A 22,078-nucleotide genomic window follows, 5' to 3' on the forward strand; every position below is an offset into this window, starting at 1 on the left:
CATGAGCCAGAGGGACGGGGTGAGCTGGAAACCCGGGCTGGGCTTTTTAACTGCCAGGCTGGGGGAAGTGCTCCGGCCCTGCTCACCACTCCCCCAGCACCCACTAGCAAGGCCTGGGCACCTTCCCGTAGACACGTGTCCCGTGGGGAGCAGAAAGCCAAAGGGAGCTTGTGTCTCACTGGGGCTATTTGACCCACACTGCCATGCCCGTGGGGAAAGAGTCAGGGGAAGACAGGAGGGAAGAAAACCAGAGGGCAGCTTGTGAGGGGAGGCTGCGCTGCCTGAAACCTGCCCAGCAGAAGGGAGAAGCATGTCCGGGCAGGTGCTCCTGACCCCTGCCTGGGGGAGGGAGGCAGCAAGGGCTGTGCTGGATGCATCCCGCTCCCCCGCAAGTCATTGCCTCTTCCCAGAGGATGAATAACCTGCGGCGAAGCGTGCTCTCCCACCGGGCTGTGTCCCAGCAGCGCTTCGGAGCAGCGGGGCACAGCGGAGGCTTGTCCTAATCCGCACCGCAGTCCCCAGCAGTGGTGCAGGGGCAAGGACAGCCACGCGTGGGGGGCCCGGGCACCACGCTCCCGGCACAGCGCCTTCCTTCAGCCCCGCTGCTGCAGGTCTCCCCGGCTCGGGCACAGAGGCCGTGGGTCTGGGGCATGGCTCCTTGCCCTGCTTCCCTCCGGAGCACCGGCTGGTGCCCGGGGGAGCGCGGCACAGGGAAACACTCCGGAGAGAAGCCAGAAATGGCAGCAGCAGCAGCAGCAGCAGCAGAGGTTTCTACGCCGGCACCCGGGCGGTCAGCGCGGCCGGCCCGCGGGAGCGGAGACCCGTGGGCGATCCCCGCAGCTCGGCGCGGCTCGGCTCGGTCCCCGGCGGCCCCGGGGCCGACACCTGCCGGGCGCCCGCCCCGCCCGGCCCATTGGCTCCGGGCCCCGGGGGCGGCCCCGCGCCGCCCTCCCCGCCCCCGCGCCGCCCCCCCGGCCCCGGGCCCATATTAGCGGGCGCGGCGGCGCGGCAGCAGTGGGTTGCAAGATGCCGCGCTCCTTCCTGGTGAAGAAGCACTTCTCGGCCAGCAAGAAGCCCAACTACAGCGAGCTGGAGAGCCAGGCCGGTGCGTGGACGGGGCGCGGCGGGACGGGCCACGCACGTGGGGCGCTCCGCGGGGTGGTGCGGGGGCTCGGGTACGGGTGCGGGATCTCCTTGTGTCTCCGCACGGGAGCGGGTGGGTGACTGACTTTTTGCAGGGGTGCGGGGGTGGTTTTGTTCAATTTCGTGCATCTCGGGTGGGATGGGGCGCGGGATCCCCCGTGTCCCGGGATGTGGAGCCGCCCTGTGGTGTCCCGGCGTGGGCGGAGGCGCCGGGGGCTCCCCCACGGGGTGGGCACGGGTGCGTGGGGAGCTCCCCGTGATGGGTCCCCTTCGCCGCATCCCTCGCAGCAGGGCGGGCAGAGGCGCCGAGCCCCCCTGGGGTGGGGTCTCCTTTGCCCCGGGGTGGGCTGGGGCTCTGGGCCCCCGTGGGGTGGGCTGGGGTCCCTTTGCCCCTCCGGCTCTGGGGTGGGGTGCGGGGCTCCCACGGGAAGGCCTGGGGTCGGGTCCCGTTGCCCCGGGGGTGGTGCAGAGCCCCGCGGGGGTGGGTCGGGGCCCCCTCGCCCCCGTTCCCACGGGGAGCACCGGGCCCCCGCTGAGCGCTGCCGCCTCCCGCAGTGCTGGCCGCCCCGCTGCTGTACGAGACGTGCCCGCTGCCCGTCATCCCCCCGCCCGAGGTGCTCGGCCCCGGCGCCTACTACCCGCCGCTGGTGTGGGACGCGGGGCTGCTCTCCAGCCTCTTCCCGGGCGGCCCGGGCAGCGAGGCGGCGGGCGGTGCGGCCCCCGCCCTGGACCTGACCGCGCTCTCCAGCGAGGAGGACGAAGGCAAGAGCTCGGGGCCCCCCAGCCCAGCCTCGGCCCCCGCCGCCGCCGAGCGCTTCCGCTGCGCCCAGTGTGCCAAGGCTTACTCCACCTTCGCCGGGCTCTCCAAGCACAAGCAATTGCACTGTGATGCCCAGGCCAGGAAATCCTTCAGCTGCAAGTACTGCGAGAAGGAGTACGTGAGCCTGGGGGCTCTCAAGATGCACATCCGGAGCCACACGCTGCCCTGCGTCTGCAAGATGTGCGGCAAGGCCTTCTCCCGGCCCTGGCTGCTGCAGGGCCACATCCGGACGCACACCGGTAACGCTGGCTCTCGCCCCTCTCCCTCCCTCCCTTATCGCCTCCCGCTTCCCAGCTCCACGGCCCCCAGCGAATCGCCGGGCCGGGTGTTATCTGGGAAGATAAGGGCTTCCCAAACCCCCTTGGCACATCTCTCTAAAATGTCCTTTAAATATCCTCTCGGCTGGAACCTAGCAGAGGGTCAAGGCTCAGCTCGTTAAAAAAAAAAAAAATCTGTGCCGCTGCTGTTAGTGCCGTGCCTGCCCACGGGCCAGCCCACGGGCCACGGTGCGATGGCGCACGCTTCAGCTCGATTTCATAAACTGGGGCTACGAGACTGCTGGAGCACTCCCTCCCGCTGCACCGCCGTGCCCGAAGCATCCCTCCCTGCCCGCGCCCGGGCCTCCCAGCCAGGGCAGCATCCCAGACCCGGCTGCCCACCACCGCGGCCTCCGGCCCGCCGCCCTGCTCGGCAGCACTGAGCTCGGCTCAAAGCCCGCCCGCTGCCGAGATGCAGGGCAGCCAGGCTCGGCGAGGCCTCGGGCAGGTGCTGGGGCGCAGGGCCGGCCACCCCCCGCACCTGTTGGTGCGGGTCCGGGTGCCGCAGCTGCAGCCCGCCCCGGCCGCCCCTACAATGCATCTCCCGAGCATCCTTTGTGGGGCTGCGGGGATAGTGTAATTGTTACTTGGCACTGATTTCACACCCTCTTAACGTACGAAGCCGGGAAGACTTAATTGTGCTTTCCAAATTGAGCATACGCATTTGTTTCCTCCAAAAGAGTCTTTCTGGGAGGAATTCGCCCTGGCCAGGCTTTTCAATGCGAGCTGGGCGGGAGAAGGGGGAGCGCGGGGTTCGGCGGAGGAAATAGCTATACTCACCCTGGCGCTGGCGCCTTTCAGCCGCTGCCTGCTATGATATAATTAACACATAGCGCTTGGCTTTCCTGCCTCCCTGCAAACCGTTTGCTTGGCTCCAGGCAGGAGACGAATGTCGCGTCTTCGTTTGTATGTGCAACTGCCTTGCCGCTTGCAGATGTTTCCAGCGTTAGTTTTCCGTGGTTCGTAGGAGAGGTTTTTCTGGGAGTAGGAAACTCCCAAGTCCGCGGCTTTCCCCGAAGTGAATGCTGTACATACCTCGCCCGGCTTTCCCTCCAAACAATAACAGCCAGCACTTCTTTTCACTGTGCTCTTCACAAACTTTGGCTAATGAATGGCTCCTTCTTTGATATTCCCCATGTGTTGATGCACTGGTTAATTGGGAGCGTTTCTCTTTGTCCCATAGGTGAAAAGCCCTTTTCCTGTACACACTGCAACCGGGCCTTTGCTGACCGCTCTAATCTCCGAGCCCACCTGCAGACCCATTCAGATGTAAAGAAGTACCAATGCAAAACCTGCTCCCGGACTTTCTCCCGTATGTCGCTGCTCCACAAGCACGAGGAGACGGGCTGCTCCGGCTCTCGCTGAGGACGCTGCTCCCCCGGGCCTCTCACCACGCCAATACCTGTATTATAACTAGTTTCTGTAGGAGTTAGTTTCCTCCGTCGCCATCGCAGTGTGCACCGGGCCGGACGCAGCTACTCTGGCCCTCGAGACCCTCACACTCCTCGCTCGGTGCCTCCTGTGCAATGCGAAGGCCTGATCCTTCTCCCGTCCCGGCGTCTGAGGGTGCAGGGTTGGACTCCGGTGCCAAGCGTGGGTGGCAAAGCAAGTGGGTGAAACTCGGGGGGGCGCAGCCCTGAGCCCCACCCGCTGCTGCCGCAGCCCCTCAGCAGGTGCTCCCGCTTGCCAGAGGCACTCGGCACCTTGCAGGGTGGGACCTGCACCCTGGCCCCACCGCCGGTATCAAACATTGCGACCATGTAGCTTGGGGGGGTTGGGGTTTTTTGTGTTTGGTTTTTTTTATTTTTTTTTTTACCGTAACCACTTGGTAACTTTTAAGAACCAATATTTTTTTAATGAAGGACAAAGTGTTAACCCCCCCACCCTGAGTGTATATACGCCGCCTGTAGAAGGTGTAACTATGCAATAATACAGTATCCCAGTAGTTGTGAAGCAGCTGCTTCTCCCCAGCACAATGACAATTTGCAATGCCTGCGAGATTAACAGTGTCCATAAAAGGCATGGGTAGCCATTTCAAACACCAACCCTGTTTACAGAGCAGCTATGCACTCAAGCACCTGTTAATATGACTCTTAACAACTGCTTTTCAAGAGAACTGTGACTAATAGCAGGCACTTGTCAGCCGATACAATGGTGGCCTGTCCCAAGGCTGCCCATCGACAGGTGTGTGCCAAAAGCCCTATTTATGGGTATTGACAGGTGCCTCCTGAATGCATCTTTCTTTGGACATTGTTTTCATGGAATCATTACAAAGAGGATGTTTACATTTCAAAGGTACACTGGTATTTATATTTTTGTGCCACAATTTTGTACTGATGAAACTTTTTATATAATTATATACAGTTTATTGATATTCAATAAAATGGTTAATTTATAATAGGGTTTTGTGGGTGCTTAGGGGGAATATGCAGCAGTGAATGGGGGGGGAGTGCTGCGGGGACTGGGGGGCTGCGTGGGGGTGCTGGATTCAGCTCTCCTGCTCCCACCCTGCCCTCCTGGCCTCTGGCTGCAGGTGAACGGCAAGTGGCATTCACAGGAGGGGGTCTGCAGAGCAGTTGCCTCTCCGGGGAGGAAAAGGCAGCCTGAGTCAGTTCCTGCCAAAGGGCTGGGGCTGGGGAAGGGGAAGCTGTGCAGTGATGCAGGCTGGGGAGGGGATCGGGCTGCTGGGGGTGCAGCGGATCTTCCTGGCTCCGTGGGGGAAAGTGCAAGGGCCCCTGTCCCTCCCAGCCTGCCTGGGTGGCTGCTGGCTTCTCCGGGGGGCTCCTGGAGCACCCATAGCCTGGCCGCGTCCCTCAGCACTGCCTGGGGAGCCGGTCTGTGCTGCGGCACGAGGGACTGCCCTGCTGGGGCTGCCTCCGGCCCTTGGCAGGCTCCCGAGCCTCCCCGGGGATGGCTAAAGCACCAGGCACCTCAGTGAGCTGAGCCTCCGGGTGGGTGACCCCATGTGGGTGGTGCGGCAGCGCAGGTGACGCATCCTGTTGTCACCGCAGGGCCCTTCAGCAAGCACAGGTGGGGCTGTCCCTGCGTGCCCACAGCCGGGAGGGGACCGAGGGGCAGGTGCTCCCGGATGCCCCAGGTACCTGCCTCTAGGATTTCCATAATGAAACTGTCCCAATGCCCCAAACTACCTGCCTTGCACCTTCCCAGCCACCTCTGAATCTGGGGTGGTTCAGGGACAGTGCAGCCGGTCTTGCTGCCTGCCTCCCCCAGTGGCTGGGGTTTTGTCCTTCTCCCTCTGCATTTCCTCGGTGCCATCTCCAGGACATTGCTTTTAACCAGGGAATAAAAGCGTGTGCCCCTCAGCGCTCATCCCCCCTCCAGCCCGCTGGCGTCCGGCTCCCTGCGCCTCTTCCAGGGCCTGTTACGGAGCAGGAAGATGTGTGTGGCTGTAAAACTGAGCAGAGCTGCTGCTCGGCCCTTCTTTAATTAAGAGCTCGCCCAGTATAAACTGACTTTCCCAGCCGAGTTGGACTCATTACTTGATTATTAAGCAGGGCAGGAAGTTTTGGGTTTGCTCTTGTGTGTGCTTTTTTCTTCCTTTTCCCAACAGGAAGCGGGGGAGGGGCACTAATTACTTTCAGCTTTCCATCCATAAAATCCTGGAGCCGCAAAAGCAGTTAAATAGTTAAAAAAAGACCAATTTTGAGAACAGACCACCTGCAGGAGCTGGAAAGGAGTGTCGAGGAGTGGGTAAGCAGGGAGCAGAAGCCCACTGAGCCCTGCTTGCTGGGGAGGCGGCGCAGGCTGTCCCGCCAGCCCGGGTCGGCGTTGGCTTTGCGGCTCTGACATGCAAGAGCCCTCGGTTACCGCTTAGTGTTAGGGTCCTGCAGCGTGCATCCAACCACACTGCATGGGCTGCGCCTTACCCCCGTCCATGCGTGTCACGGCTGTCACCGATTCGGACAAGAACCCTTTCCCCGCGTCATTTAGGCCGTTGCTTCGTCCCTGCACTGGCACCCACCAGGGAACCCTGCCAGCTCCCTCTCAATGGGCTTCGACGAATATTGGTTAGGCAGGCGATGAGAGTTGTGAGAAACCTCCTCCTTAGCAATCCTTCCTGCTCTCAGTTGTGTTCCTGGCTTTGTCCAGAGCCTGGCTGGGACGCAAGGCTTTTAGAGAGAAGGTATAAAACGGGTGGAGGACAGCCTAGGCTCTGACTGACAAATCCCACTGGCATTCAAACACAAATGCAGCCTTAAAACACTGGAAAAAAGAAATGCTGCCTGTTCTGAATCACAAAAGCGCAGCCCACTTGGGCTGCTGCTGCATCTGCTCCCTTCCCTGCCCTGCCCAAGCACCCTGCACCCCGGGGACCCGTGGCTGCTCAGATGGGAGCACCCTGTGCCCCGGGGACCCACGGCTGCTCAGATGCTGTCCCGCAGCTTGGGGCAGCGCCTCTGACCTCCCCAAGTTATACCCAGGTCTGGACCAGCTGCTGCCCTGTTGCAGGGTGATGGACGTGGCCCAGATTCCTCCTCTTCTGACTGGCTGCTCATTTTCCTACTGCAAAAATATTTATTTCTACACTGAGGGCTGTTGGGTGAGCAGAGGGCTGGGGCCCACGACAAGGACACCCCTGCGTCCAGCTCAAACCTGCTGCATACGCGGGCAATCCCCTCTGTCCTTTCTCTGCCCCCATACACCTTGGGGCTCTGCGATGGAGAATTGCACCCAGGAGCTGGGCCAGAGGATGAGTTGCAATTGCTTTTTCATTTCATTTTCAGAAGTAAACCACCCAGAGCAGCATCCCTGGCAGCAAGGGCATCTGGCAGCAGTGCCGTGGTCCCCTGCCCTTGGTTCCCTGCGTTTGCCCGAGCAGCGAGTACGGCACGGCAAAGCCAGAGGGTTCACGGCAAAACCTCAGCAGTTTTTTTTCCCTGTTTTTTTCCCCCCTCTCTATTTTAATGCCACAGGAACTAAACACACCGTAAAGCCGCTGCCTGCAGCCCGGCTGTTTCATCCAGGTATCGCAGGCTGCAGTTTCGGCAGTGGGGGTGGCGGGGAGGGGGCAGCCGGCGATTAACAGGAGGAACCATTTGGTGACCACCTTGTGTGACCATCTGTAACAGATTACGGTGTCAGCGCTCGTAAAAGCCAGGATTCAATCAAGCGCCTGGCAGGTAGCGGGGGGCCCCGCTGGCAGGGGCCGTGGTGCCGGGGTGCAGGCTGTGCCGGCTCCGGGCTGCCGCGCTCCCCGGGCGGCAGCACGGCCACGGCGTCGAGCGTTTGAACTCTGCCATTTAATTTCCACGGACCTCCACAGGACCTTTAAACAAGCACGTACGTCCCCTCGGCTCCTGGAGCCCTTTCAAAGGCTCCGGGGAAACCACAAAGTGCCTTTTCTTACAGAGAGGACTAGTTCCCCCCCCCCCACACCCGACCCAATGTAGAATTAAGGGTGTTTGGAAACCCACCCTGCCGTGGGACCCTCCCAGGACAGAGAGATGGGGCAGACCTATGCAGAGATACTGAGTTAAAAAGGGCTTTAAGGCTTCCACGCTGCTGTTTGAAATCATCCTGTCTCTGCGGGCATCCGGAGCGTCCCAGAGGGGATGAGAAGGGAAGTGGGTGGATTACAGCCACCTTTGCAAAGGCTAAGCTTCATCTGCTTGGTGATTTAGGGGCTGCAGTTCCCAAAACTGCCTTTTTCACCACATTCTTTCCTCATCTCTCTCGGGGATGGGCACAAGGCACGCCAGGCCCTGGTGCAGTGAGGGCAAAGAGCAGCTCCGGGGCCACTCTGCACCCGAAGTCCTTGGCAAACCCCCCATGGGGCATCCTGGCATTGGGAAGAAGAAAGAGGGAAAAAGAAGGGCTGGAAGGTGTTTAAACATGAGGAAAACACTGAGCCCCTCTCATGCTCAGCTGAGCTGGGGGCTCCCTGCAGAGCTCACCTCGAGGCGGGGAGCTGGCGGTGGGTGGGGAACAGCTCTCCCACTGGCTCCCAAAATGCCTCCCCCCATCTCCAGGGCAGAAGGAAGGAAAAAATTTTACACTTTTTTCTCCTGTTGCTGCAAAACTGTCTGATAGAAATGTTCTCTTCGTGATCTCCCGGATCCCCCACAGCCTCCAGAGGAGAGTTTCCAGCATCTGAGCGTGCAGCCCCGGGAGAAGGCAAGCCAAAGCTCAGCCCCTACAAAGCGTAGCAGCCTAATTCTTCTTTTGGCTCTTACCTTACCTAGAAAAAGCTGAATAAACAAACAGAAACCAGGCAGGATCCAGGGAAAGGCCCATTATTAAAGTCAATCACTGGACGGCTGTTTCTGATTTGGGGAAGCGAATGACCGGACCCTCACGGCAGAAGCCGGGACGGCTCGTGGGGCGATCAGCAGAGACAACACGGGTTTCTCACTCCAGATACCTGGAACTGTGGGAGGCCTTGGAAGATGTGTGCATTTATCCTCGGCTGGGCAAGAAGGGCAGCAGGTGCCGGTGCAGGCTCAGCAAGCCCCTGTCAACAGGCAGTCCTGGTGAAAGCCTCTGTCCATTAACAGTTCACCATAAGGAGGGGGGTTCACAAACAAGCTGCAGGTGTAGCTATTGTTTTTGTGGCTCTGGGCTATTGACACGAGCAATAATCTCAAATTAATCTTTAATCGGATGATGAACTGATATCGTGGGGCTGGGGAGGTGCGAGTCTTCCCATGGAGACAAAGAGCATGAAAAATGTGGAGAGAGGGAGGCAGGGAGACCTGCGGAAGGGGAGCGAGGCCGAAGGATTAAAATAAAGATCATTTCTCCCTGCAGATGCAGGCGGTCTGGACTGCAGCATCACCGTGGTCTTGCTGCTGGCTGCGCTCGCCTTTGCGAGGGCATCGCCTCTCCCCGGCCACGCTGCCTGCGAGTCCCTCCCTGCCCCTCCCCGCGACGGCGGGGCGAGGGGCGATGCCCGCCCCAGGGCTGCACCGTGCCCCGGCAAAGCATCAGCCACCTGCCAAAACAGCGCGAGCGCGCGCCTCGCTGGCTCAAAAATCAGGCTGTGAATCCTCTCGGCAGAGGCCGGCTTTCTGCTGGGTGAAGCAAGCACAAACTCCTCGCCCCAAGCGCACTGGGCATCTCCGCTCACCCTGCGGGGTTGAGAAACACCGTCCCAGGGCTGTGTCACCTTCCAACTATTTATGTCCCCTGAGCAAATGTCATGGCAGCGGTCACGGCCGGCGGGAGGACAGGCAGCACCCGGCTGCGCTTGGAGGGGTTTGGGAGACCATGGAGGGACGGACAAGCCCAACACTGGTGTGGGTTAAACGGTTGTTTCTCCTCTTTCGCTCTCAGCCGGTCCCGACGATGGGGAAAGCTTTGGGGGCCGCTGGCACTGCCCCCCCAGTGGGCACGGGCTCGTGTGGGGTGGGAGCGGGTCTCTGTCCCCAGGCGGGTGATGGGTAGGGCTGAGCAAACAGCCAGGAGCGGCCACGGACCCCTCTGCAGAGACACCCTCGCCAGAGCCCCAGGCACTTCACAACCCACTCCATTAACGGCAGTGGGTTAAAAATGAAAGCCATAAAGCCGCTATATTTAATTTCTTCACCTGAGGATGAACAGTTTAGCACAAGGGACACAAGCGCACGCACAGCAGCGACCCGTGTCCTCCCCACAATAAGAAGTGCAAGAGTTACCAGCCTGCGCCGACAGCTTTACAATAGCAATGCTGTGCTGTAACTTATTGGAGATCTGCCTAGAAAATCATCAGAAAGTATTTTAAATCCAGCATAACATACATATTTATGGATCACCTTCTGTTTTACTGGGCTCCCTGAAAGCAATGCGAGGCCTGTTTTACTTTTCTCAATAAAAAGGCTCACATTTCACATACGAGGAGATTGGCGTCTCCCTAGCTAATTAATCCGGGTTCCCCTCCACCTCCGCATTTTCCACGCAGGGTTATGCTGGCGACACTTTGTCTGTGGCCGCTCCGGGGAGGACGGTGCTGCACATTAAGCCTCCTTTGCCGGCGATGCGCTGGAGGCAGAGCGGGGCAAGGCGAGGAAGTGGCGGCGTGTCGTGGCACAGAGTCATGGCCCGTTATAAAGAGCTTCAAGGGCCTGCATTATGTCATTACTCAATTAGCCTGTTGGTAATAGCACTTCATTAGAGAGACAGTTCCTATTCACTGGCCCTAATCCACTTTCTAAAGACAGGGCTGGAGCCATTGATCGCTTTTCCCGCTTTCCCGAAGAGGCAGAAAGCGGGTTTGGAGAGTGGCCCCGCGGCGGGCGGGGGGGAGCGATCCCACCCCTGCGGCCAGGGCAGCCCCCCGCCACCCTAAAACCGAGATGGGGGCAGACCTGGCAGCTCGGGGATGTGCGGGGGTGCAGAGCACCTGCTCTTCTCACCAACCTCAGAAATCAGGCTGTTAACCAGGGAATAAAAGAGTTTTGGTGTCAAACCACCATAGGCAACCACAGCTGGGGACGTGACCCCTCCTAGCCTGCCCGGACGGGTTGGTGAGCCGGTGCCAGGGATGCTCTCGGGGGGCCGGCTGCAGGGATGGGCACTGCCTGCCCAGCCTGCACCTCGCTTCTGTCCACAGTGGGGGCAGAAGGAAAAGCCTCTCTTTTTCTTTTTTTTTTCTTTTTTTTTCTTTTTTTTCAGCCCCCCCCCCCCCCGTGACATTCAATGCTTGGTGGAAACTGAAGCAGGGTAGGAAGTGGAGCGAGAGCCGCGTGCAGGAAACCGATGTGTGTCAGGAAAGGATGTCAGCGCCGACGGTGGGACCGAGAGGCCAACAGCCGGCACGGGAGCTGCCCCCGCCCCGCCGGCGACTTGCTGATGAGAGGGACAGGAAGCGGAACAGAGCCCTTCCTCTATAAACGAAGGTGTCTGCTTCCATTCGAGGTGGTGATAGAGCAAACCCGGAGGTGCAGGGAGCTCCCAGCCAGCGCAGAGGTGCCCAGCTGGGGCAGCACCACAGGGCTGGGAAGCGTTCCCCATGGCCTGCCCACCCTGTTGGCTTCAAAGCCATTGGGCTCCTGCGCCCCACAGGGACCTGGTCCCCCAGATCACCCCACCACGATGACCAGAGCATCCTCAGCTACGGCCCCGTGCGAGGCTGCCGCACGGCTGGTGCTTGGGCCCTCATCCTGCCGCAGCCCCCAGCGGGACACCAGCCCGCAGGCACCTCGCCCACCCCACGTCCTCCTTCCCCGGGGCGTCTGTCAGCCAGGTGCCCCCGTCATGCTGTGCTGCCGCGGGAGGAGCCGGGCTTGGGGTTTTTCCCTCCCCCATAAGAAATAACCATTGCTCAGACTTCAGAAAGATGCAGCCTAAGCACAGAAGTTATTTTAGGTCAAAAGATGTACTGGGGTAGGAAAGTTTACTGCCCTCGTTATGGCAGCTGCTGTCTGTGATCAATATAATGCAATTTTTCCCCAAAAAAACCTCACTTTACAGCAATAGCCTTCCATCGTCACTCCCACTGGGCTGGAGGGCACCAACGTGGAGCCTCCATTTGCTGGAAAAAGTAATAGTTATTAGTACTTGTGACTCAGGTGAGGACCTGAAGGCCAGTTTTTAAATGCAGACGCTGTGGCAGATGGCAACTGGTTTCCCTCAGACGGTCTTCAGAGCATCCCAGGAGCCAAAAGAATGGCTGGCACGTGCCTGAGGGACAGGGACCGTGGTCCTTTCCGACTGCAGGGGAGGAAGGGAAGGCTGGGGTGTCACACACCGTCACCCATCGGAAAGTCCAAATCTTCCACGATTTAAGCAAACACCTTGTTTTCATTCAAGCCCTTTTGCCATTTCATAATACTGGCTACTTCTCTCTGAAAGGAAATAGCTGTCCCATAAATAAAGGAAGGTGGGAGGGAGTGTGGGGGAGGCTGCGAGCACAGGCGAGGGAGATGCAGAAAGCTTTTCCCGGCATGCTCCAGCTCATGGCCGGAGGATAACATCAATAAGCGGAAGAACAGAGAGGGTCTGTGGGGCACACGCGTGGCAAGGAGCCACTCACACATGGCCACGCCTGGGGCACCCCCAGCCGCCCCCTTGTCACCCTCCGAGCATCCTCCCTGTGAGCATCCTCCCATCCTCCCAGTGCTGAGACCGGTCCCCGTGGTGAGCCCCACACACCGAGCCCCGAGCCTGGGCTCCTGGGCACCCGGAGCTGTTTCCCCACTGCAGCAGGAGCCTCGGATGGGGGGGACCTGCAAAACTACCTTGTGGCACCAAGCAAGTGCAGGTCAGCAGCACAGGGGACAGCCGGGCAGGTGCGGGTATCGCATCCCGGCTCTGACACCAACTCTGCATCCTCAGTCATGACACATCACCTCCACATGCGCTCTTTTCACAGTGGGGAATATCATACTGCAGCTGCAGCTGAAGGAGCTCTCTGAGCCCGGCGGTGGGGAGCAGGCACCCCAGCAGACAAGCCAAGACATGAGAAGGGGCACCAGGACCAGCACCCTCCCGGGGAACCCTCACTGGCAGCCCCGTGGGGAGGCCCGGGACCCACTGGCCCCACATACCTGTGGGTCAGGGCTCAGCTGGCTGCAGGTTTCTCTCTGCTGGCCTGGCCTCAGAGCTGAGCCATTAATAACCAGCTCTAGTTGTGTCTCTCCAGCCCGCAGCCCTTATTTTCTTTCAAAACCAAGCTGTGATGGGAATGAATTATCTCTCTTCATTTTCATTTTCCCTCTGTCTCTGCTGCTGGCAAATTAACAGCTCCCCTTGATGCCAAACAGTCTGCAGTTTATCTCCTGAAGCACAAGTTTCACTCCCAATCTGCACTGGGGAAACTTAAAGTAATTGCAGAAAACTATTCTGAAAGGAATCCAGCAGCAAAGAAGTCAAATAAATAGGGACCATATGCACCACGCCAGTCAGAGGCACTGCACGGAGATGCTCTCGTTCGCAGTGCTCAGTCCCACCCCAAGCCGGCGGCGTGGCCCGCCTGCCCCCCACACAGGGCTCTGCTCTGGTACAAAAACTTTCTCCAGGGGTGGTTTGCAGTGCTTGAAGCTGACTGGGTTTGCAGACTGAGTTTTGCACACAGACCTGCTGGGTATGTTTTCACCCAGGGTTTAGCTGGCTCTTAGTGGAGGACAGAGAAGAGAGCTGGTTGCTAACCCGGGGAACTGCCGCCGGTGGGTATTTCAGCCGGCTTCTGGGTGCAATGCTGGGGGAGGATTTCCAGTGCACCACGAAGGACTCTTTGCAAGGGCCCCATTTGCTGTTGGGCTGCGTGGGGTCTTGCCAACATGGTCTCATTCTAGCTAAGGCAGGGACTCGAGCTTTCTCAGCTGCGCCAGGCTTGGCTGCTTTGCTTCCTGTGACCCATTTTCCCGCATTAAATGGGGTGCAGACACTGCAAGGTCTGTCAGCCTGCTGCCAGGCTCCCAGTGCCGGGCCTGGGGTGCGCTGCCAAGCAGGATCCAGCCCCAGCCCCGCACCATGAAGGTCTGCCATGGCCCTCAGTGGCTCTGCGAGGGAGGGCAGAGGCAGATGCGAAGCGTCCCCTAAAGCAGACGACACTGGGACCTTTGATTCCTGTGCAGCCCAGCCCTGCCCGGTCACGCACACGCATTTCGGGTCCCCGTTGGCGAGGGCAGTGCTGCCTCGCTGCTCGGTGCCGCTGCGGCAGCCAGCCCCGTTCCTCCTCGGCCGGGAGAGGCGGCAGCCAAAGGGCTCATCCCGCAGCTGCCTTCACCCAGTCCCTGCTTTACATCAAGGAGCCCCAGCACAGATCAAAGCGCTCTGAGGTTTCCCTTGTGCAGCCCGAAGTGCTCTCAGAGGGTGACGTGCTGCTGTCAGCAGCCCCTGGCCACAGGGACGGCGTTATCCCCACCCCGTCACAGCCACCTCCTTCTCGCCACTCCTCCCGCGGGCAGGCGGGCAGGCGCTTGGCCGGGTCTGCAGACCCTCAGCATCGCTCGGCACCGAGCTCGCGCACCGGCTGCCCCGGTGCCTGGGTTTGCAGCGGTCCCCTGCCCCTTGTAAGGTGCTGCCAGGTCTCCTCTTGCTCGGCATCGCCCGCGCTTGCCCGTGGATGGAGGGCGACGGCAGCGCTTGGCACAGTAGCGGTGCCCGGCACAGTGTGGGAGCTGGGGAGGGTGACGGTGCACGGCCCTTCCTGGGGGGCATGAAGCGCTTGGACGCCTGTTATCACCAAGTGTTGGGGAAAATGCTGTGATTAGACAGAAAGGAGGAAAATAATAATGGCTAATGCTTCCAAAAGTAATTTGGGGACCCTCAATTTAGAAAGCCAAAACTGAGCTCCCTTGAAGAGGCTGTTTTCCAGAGGCTTCTCCAAAACGTCTGGAGGAGTTATCCGTCATTTGGCACCAGCAGCATTTGCCATTTCTACGAGTTGTGGCCGGGAACTGCTAGTTAAGATGCCTGCTTGCCCAGCACTGGGGCTGCCCATCACTGAGCAGCGAGGAGTCATCTTGCAAAACCCTCCGGCTTTCGGATGGGTCAGCCTGTGCCAGCAATACCGGGCTAGCATTACCCCGGGCTTGGGATGCTACCATGAGCAAGGTTTCTGAAAATAGTCCCTGGCACTCCTCCACGCTGCCGGGCTGGGCCAAGCGTCTCTGAGACTTGCTTCCAGCTTCCCCACGGCCCCAGTGGGAAGAGGAGACTCTCCCTCCCTGCACTGCCTTGGCCCCCCCTCCACCCTGCTCCCCCTGCCCAGGGCAGAGCCCTCCGTCCCCCCGTGCTGACGCCCAAGCCCCTCAGCTATCCCGACGGCCACGCTGAAGGCAGCCTGCGTATATAAAATTAGCACCCTCGCAGGAGGCTGAGAGGGGAAACCTGCCCTGGGCGGCCGCAATGGGAAGCAGATGCTCTGTGATTAAGCCCACATGCGCAGGGCAGTGCCGTCCTCCGAGCAGGGCTGTGGTGCCCGGGCCGGGGGACGGAGGGCACGCGCCGGAGCAAAGGCTGCTCTGGGCAGGGCTGGCTCGGGCTGGGAGCCGGCGGAGGGGCTGGATGCAGCCCAGCTCCTGGCGGCCTGGGCTGGGGAGGGCTGGCAGGATGGAGCCAGGGGAGCTGCGTCTGTGTCCCCCACGAGTGATGCTTAGGGTGGAAATGTCTTATACACAAGTGCAGCTTCCCTGATGGCTCCCGCCCTGCACTTGCGGGAGCCCAGCTGAACCGAGAGGTCCATCAGGCCGAGAGGACTGTGTGAGACGAGGGCCGGGGAGCTGCATCCTGACGGCTTGCGCTGCCGGGGACGAAGCCCTGGAGGCCAGGAGAGCGAGGAGAGCCGTCCTCGGCGCAGCTCCACTGCAGCATCCCCAGCACTAATGCCATTGGCATCCTGCTTGGAGGAACAAGCATCCGGCTCCAGCCAGCAGCTCGACTCCCCAAACCTTCCCCCTCCGCACGGCCCCGGGTCACCGAAACGCCGTATCTCTTCCCTGCAGAAAGGGATGCAGCGAAGTTTCAAAGTCCACAGGCTGGTGACCCCGGCCGGGCCTCTCCTGCACGGCCGTGTTGGGAGGTGCAGAGGGAAGACACGGGGTTGCCGTCTGCAGTCACTGTGCGGGGAGTTAAAAGCCCAGCACCGAACACGCTGTGTAACCTGAGAGCGATTTTCTAGATAAGATCTAGGCAAGGGGGGGAGTTTGCAAGGCCAGGTCACGGGGGGCTCGCTGACCCCTCCGAACACCAGCCTGGGACCCCAGCGCCAGCAGGCGAGGGAGGATGCTCATCGGCGTTGCCGGCTTCGTTTCTTCTCATTTTTTTCCCTTTCATGGTTTTGTCTCGGAAGGGGGGAAGTCCCCACTTATCTCCTGCCCTCTCCAGTCTCCCCAGTGCGGTTTCTCCAGCCTCGCAATAAGGCATGGCCATTTCTGTTTCTTCTCAAGGCATTTTTCCACCCACCATCTCTGGCCCTGGTGGGAATTGTCAGCTTCGAGATAACAAGAAGGATGAATTGTTCGTACAGGATGTTGCATGAAGCCCAAGTGCTATTTGCAGGCAATTTTAATAAGTAATAATAAGGAGAGAGAACTCCAAAGGAAGTAACCTGGTACAGCAGACAAGGCAGATTTATCAAGGCAGGGAGGAAATACTCCCCAGAAATGAATCTGGCATGAGTTCCTGCACACCAGTCCCATGATCCTGTCTGCCACCACAGGCAATTCTTATCTGAAACAGCCCAGTGTTTAAAATAGACTGGAAAATAAATAGTCTTCCAGCGCGACTGATCCTCCAGAGCCTGCAGTTCATCCCAGCAGCATTTACAGTTTTCTCTGGAGTGTTTCCGACATGTACTTCAAGGCCTTCCAACTCTTTTCTCCTCCCCTGCTTGTGACATTAATAAACCTTAAGGGATTCTTAAAGCGCGTTTTATGTGGATGTATTTTTAAGCAGGAGAAGGAGAGAGCGGTTCCCAGCCCTCCGTGCCGAGGGTGGATGGAGAGTCGCTTTGCGAGGCGCACTCCAAACAGGAATCCATCAAACGCCAGGGCTAAGTGTCGCTGCGGCAGCTCCGCTAGCCGTGAAGTTGTTTAATGTTCATTGTTCACAGCTGTGTCACCCTAATAGAGTATTTTATTGTTTTTCCAGTTGTACTTAAAACCATCATTCATTATCCTGCCCAGCCAGCGAGTTGGCTGCCCACCTTTAATTGATGACACGAGACGAAACGCCTGGTCAAAGTTTCCAGTGTCTTCACCACAAGCGGGACCGGCTCCCTGCCACCCCAGACCCTGCCGCCACTGTTCAGCCCCAGCGGGTGACCTGGAGGGTGAGGGGGACGCGGCCGCCGGCAGCTCCGGTCCCCCGCGTGCGGCTCCCAGGGGAGCAGGGGCTGCCGCAGCAGACCCTGCACAGAGCAGTGGTGGTACCAGGGCTGGGGCACCAGCTCAGCGCAGGAACCCTGGGGAGAGAGCGGGCGCCCCGAGGTGCCGGGGATGCTGCAAGCCACCCTCCGGGCTGCGACGAGGACAAACCTGGGCTGCAGCAAAGCCCGCGGGGCCGTCCCTGCCCGCCTGGAGAGCAGGGTGTCCGCAGCCATCGCCTTGCCCCGGTTGAATCAGCCCTGACCGGGGCCTCTTATCGCCCGCGGGGGCAGGCGGAGGCGGGGGCGAGGTCCAAACAGCCCCGGTGCCGCGCATCCTGCTGTGCCCAGCTCCGGCATCAGTGTCACCTCCCGCGGATACACCTTGCTGGGTCTAACCGCCCCAAAAAGCACTGTTTTGGCCAGTGGAGCCATCTCCCTGCGTTGCCCATCCATGCCGAGCTGGCCCATAGCCTGTCCTGCCCCAAGCCACCCTGACAGCCACCCGCCCGCAGGCCGGTATGTGATGTTCGCCTATGACAACTAATTGCAGTGACTAACTTTTTTGTTGGAAAACAGCCCTTTTCGCAGGCGGGGAAGTCTCTCTGCTCTGTGTAAGTCCTGACAGACTCTCTACAGTAGTTAAAAGGGACGGCATTAAAGAAAAAGAACAACCCCAAAGTGAAGGGCCTGTAATTTATTTACTCCCCCCAATGAATGCTGGTTGCAAATCACTCTGTATAAAAATAACTCCTTTCTCCAACTTTTGATCTCTGATATTCCTGGATTTCCCTGGGGAAAATGTAAATCTATGAACTTATTACTAATGTTTCCTGTCCCTGACAGTGGAGCCAGTTGATATTTTACTTGAGAAGCTGAAGAGAAAAAAAAGCGCAGCATAAACTTAATGACTGCGGACTGTTTTCAATCTTAGTTTCACTTTTCAGATGGAGAGTTTCCATCTTACAACAGGGAGAGGGAGATTTTTAAATAAAACATGATTTAACTTTAGCCAAACTTCCTCCTAGTGTTTATGCTTTTGGCTTGGGGCTTGATCCATTTAAAGCTGGTTCCTTTTGAAGCAGCCCTGGCTCATCACCGCGCACCAACACGACAGCTTGGAAATTGTCTGTTCCACTTCTAAATCCGAATTCCCCGGCCTCTGCCTGCCTCGTTGCCCTCCTGCCTTGCCCTGCCTCGGGGAACAGCTCCTGGCTCCTGCTCACCTATGCGGGCAGCGGGCAGCCGGCAGCGGTGGTGACGCCGGGGTGGTGGCACCTTGCGCTCGCTGGGCATCCCCTCGGCACTGCCGCGGGCACCCGGCTTGGCCATATAAAGCGTGGCCGTATAAAGCAGCTCCGTGTCACCGCTGTCCCTGGCCACAGTCATTTTGTAGCCCCAAAGCCACGTCCAGGAGCGGCTGGTGGGGAGGCATGGGACAGGAGCTCAGGGGTCCAAGAGTGTTCGGAAAGTTTCCGAATTGTCTCATTTTGGTGTGTTGCCCCCCCAAAGTAAACAAATTTCTAGTTCACAACAGGCTTTGCTTGGAAAGGTAAGGTCTTTAGTTAAGAAGCTCTGCTCAGCCTGCTGTGCTTCTGCCCAGGTACAGTGCAATCTCTGTGAGATTTTTCAGGTTTTTTTTCCCATTTTGGGATAGAAAAAAAAAATCCCCCCGAAAATCTCAGAGCACAGGAAGATCCTTTCCTGGCAGTGCCAGTGCAGGGAAGACGGTTGCACGCAGGCAGCCCAAGCCTGGCTCCTTGGAAAATGGCCTCTTCGGCTTCTCCCTCCCAGCTCGGGCTCTTCTCCCCGTCCCGCAGAGCCCTGCCAGAGCCGGGAGCCCTCCAAGTCCCAGCTCGTGTCAAAGGCGAACATCAGCTCCACTCCTGTGTGCTCTGCCTGCACCTGCGGCTCCCTGCCCTTTGGGGCTGCCCATCCCTGCCCTGCTCAGCACCCGCTGTGCTTGCTCGGGGCTGGGTGCTGGGGGGACCTGGGGGTGCAGGGGAGATGGACGAAGCGGAGGCAGCCTGGCCCCACGGCTGCTGGCCGGAACGAGCAGCAGACCTGACGCCAGGCGTGGAAGCTGGCTCCCACAGGAGCAATTCAGGCGCTGTTTTAACGTCAGCCAAAACACAGGGAATAAAAGGAACTTTAATGGGGTCTAAGTTGAGCTGTGCACCCTGGAGGATTCCTGGCTGCCTCTGTTCGTGTCAGATAAATAGCCCTGTGACTGCAGTAATGTTTAACATCCCCTCTCATTATCTCGCTGGCATCCCCGGGCTCCTGCAGGGATTGCAGCCAGGCCCCGGCCACATCTTCCCCCCAGTCCTCGTCCCGCTAGCTGGGCTGCAGCAGCACTTAAGAGCATTTTTGAAATGCAGCCTGATCCAGGGCTTAGGAGAAGAGGCTACAAGCTGAGCTCAGCACTGGTCCCACGGTGGGGCGAGAGCCCCGGGGCTTCTCCTGCCGCCGGGAGAGCCCCTGTGCCCTGTCCCTGCAGGCCAGTCCCCTCCCGCTGCCGCCGGCTGGTCAGGCAGATGCGGTGCCGGCCTCAGTCCCCTCCTTGCCTCAGTTTCCCCATCTGTAGTACAGCCTTAGTGAACCTCACTATTTATTTCTAAAGAGCTTTGAAGTTTAAGGGTGGAAAAAAAAAAGCGTCTTATACATAGGCGGTCAAAGTAGTATAGTTAATAATAATTAATACTTATTAACCCTAATAAGCATCATCGGCCATTCCGACACCCCAAAGGGTCTGTTGGAAGGAAGGATCCTTGTGTCCCATGTCCCACGCCCCATGTCCCTGCCCCAGCGGGTGCTGTCAGCCGTCCCCTCTCGCAAGCTTCTGCCCAGCGTCTCCCTTTCTGCCAGGAAGGGTTTGATTTTTCTAAGAGGGAGGGCTGGAGAGAAATACCACCTTTGGAAACAACGCCGGGTCTGGCGCGGGCGCCTGCCACCCCGCTCTGCCGGTGGGGTCAGAACAAGGGAGGATTGAGCCGTGCAACCTGCCGGCCCTTAAAGGGCTGCTTGTGCTGGGGACCACCGGCACCGCCGCGCTGGGGGGGGACCGTCCCCCCTGCTGCCACCGCGGTGGAGGAGCCGTCTCCAGCTAACCGCACATTCCTCGCCCTCCCGGCCGACCCGCACGGCCCTCGCCTCCCCTCAGCCAGCTGATCCCCACCGCCGCTCCCCAGGGATGCTGGGCATCGCCCTCTGCAAGAGGGGCTTGGGGCAAGGACCCATATAGCTCCTGGGGGTGTGGGGGGGGTGTCTTTCCCACACGGCTGATGATGCAAATGCACAAATGCTTTCTCGGGGTGCCATCTCGCTCATCCCCAGCTCAGTGGGGGACCCAGCGGTACAGAAGCAGGTGAAAACGTCGCTGAACTGGCCCCACTGCCTGGATTGTCCCCATGGGGTTTGGATAAGCTGTGACATGCCCCTTCCGGGCAGGGCGACCCTCGCACAGACCCCTGATACCCCCGGGATGAGGGTGGAAGAGCCCTGCCAAGCTCATCCTGCGGTGGCAGGCTGGGGGATCTGGGGTTTGGGGCTGGGGTCTGCAGGAGGGATCCGCGTGGCTTGGTGTGAGCAAGTGGAAATCCCAAAACCGAAGCCGCTGTGCCTGACGCTGTGCCTGTGTTCTGGCACGGCTGTGCACCCCGCTGCCCTCAGGCGCTGTGGGAACTGGGGATGCTGGCTGGGAGGGTGTTCAGCACTGGTGACCTGGGCAAATTTTGGCCGGAGAGTTGTGTGAGAGCTGATTCTTGCACCACGGTGGTGTGCACACGGGCTCTGCCTCAGAAATGCCCTGCCTTCTCCTGGCCTTTTAATTCCCCAGATGGTTCCCTCAGTACCACCAGACTCCCAGAGACCGTCAGGAGAAACAGCACATGCTCTTCTCCATCCCAATGGCTTTTCCATCCAGGTTGTTGTCTGGTGCACAGGGCTCCCTGGACCTTTCAAAGCCACTACAAAACTGCTTCCCACCGCCATCCAGCTACAAAAGGCACTTTATTAACATGCATCTTGCACAAGAGATGTGTCTACTGGCAATCGGACACTCCTGAATAAGCCAAACACTCGCAGCTCATCTTCAACATCTGTCCCACTTGCTGATAAAGTACGGCTCAGACCAGCAACCCCCACTTTGCTGACCAGAGCAGAGCATCCCAGCTTGAATGCTGATGATCATCCTTCTTCTCAGGGGTAAAAGCCCCAGAGTATCCGTGGCATGCTGCACCAGTTCTTTGCACGGATGAGCACATTGCCTGGGTAATGTGGTGGCAGAGAGACACATCCCTTCCGCTGCAGCTGGCTGGGAAGCCTCCCAGTTGCAAAGGCCAGTGTCCCCCACACCCCAAAATGCGCCAGTCAGCCTGGGGAAGAGGGATGGCTCTGGGTTATGTGACTGCCCATGCTCTGGGGTCTCTCCATGAACTCTTCAAGCTGATTTTTGGCACTGTGGGCTCCTCATGTTGCACCGACCACTAACGTGAAGCTGTACAGGTCTGGGGCCCCAAACAAGCAGGGCATTTTCCACTGTCTCCCCTTGTCTCTGAGCTCTCCTAATGCCTTCCTCCCAATAATGCTCCATTTCCCTGCTGTTTCCACTCCTCTCCCTCTCCAGGCTGGGCTTGGGGAGCAGGACAGGCTCTGTAGGCATGCTGACGTAGACAGCCATCCCACCACATTTTCGGGCACGTTGGTTGGAAATACCATGCTTTTATTTTCATTTCCCTTTCTCATAACTACAGTGTGGCATGAACGCACTTCCCAGCCACAAAGCCTCCCCACATGGGCAGCACTGCAGTGGGGGTCTGGCAGCACCCACAGCCACCCCTCGCTGGCTGCCATCGCCCTGTCCGAGTTATCTCCCGGTGGCAGCAGAAACCCAGCACTTCACCCACCTCTCGAGCATGAACAGCCAAGCGTGTCTCAGAACAGCCCTACAGCTCCAGGGGCTGCTTTTAAGGCAAATATTTCACTGTGGAGATCCACAGCAAATGAGCAATTAGGCTGCCAGTGCAAAGTTTCCGGGATCCCACCATCCAT

At 59.1% G+C, this 22,078-nt stretch overlaps 1 protein-coding gene across 1 annotated transcript; it reads left to right on the top strand.

Annotated features, from left to right (window-relative positions):
- The first annotated feature begins 968 nt into the window (after positions 1 to 968).
- Positions 969 to 4,650, top strand: SNAI1 (snail family transcriptional repressor 1). Its single transcript, XM_075517235.1, has 3 exons — positions 969 to 1,105; positions 1,699 to 2,202; positions 3,464 to 4,650. Exons 1-3 carry the CDS (start codon positions 1,027 to 1,029, stop codon positions 3,643 to 3,645), a joined length of 765 nt encoding a protein of 254 aa, XP_075373350.1. The 5' UTR covers positions 969 to 1,026; the 3' UTR covers positions 3,646 to 4,650.
- The last annotated feature ends 17,428 nt before the right edge of the window (positions 4,651 to 22,078 follow it).

The sequence above is a fragment of the Mycteria americana genome, chromosome 14 (genome assembly GCF_035582795.1).
Source record: "Mycteria americana isolate JAX WOST 10 ecotype Jacksonville Zoo and Gardens chromosome 14, USCA_MyAme_1.0, whole genome shotgun sequence".
NCBI classification, from domain to species: Eukaryota; Metazoa; Chordata; class Aves; order Ciconiiformes; family Ciconiidae; genus Mycteria; species Mycteria americana.

What these genes read in the sequence shown, in the direction of transcription:
- SNAI1 (XM_075517235.1), top strand. Translation starts at nt 1,027, where the DNA reads ATGCCGCGCTCCTTCCTGGTGAAGAAGCACTTCTCGGCCAGCAAGAAG. An exon ending in CGAGCTGGAGAGCCAGGCCG is followed by an intron (nt 1,106 to 1,698) that starts GTGCGTGGACGG and finishes CGCCTCCCGCAG; the next exon opens with TGCTGGCCGCCCCGCTGCTG. An exon ending in CCACATCCGGACGCACACCG is followed by an intron (nt 2,203 to 3,463) that starts GTAACGCTGGCT and finishes TTTGTCCCATAG; the next exon opens with GTGAAAAGCCCTTTTCCTGT.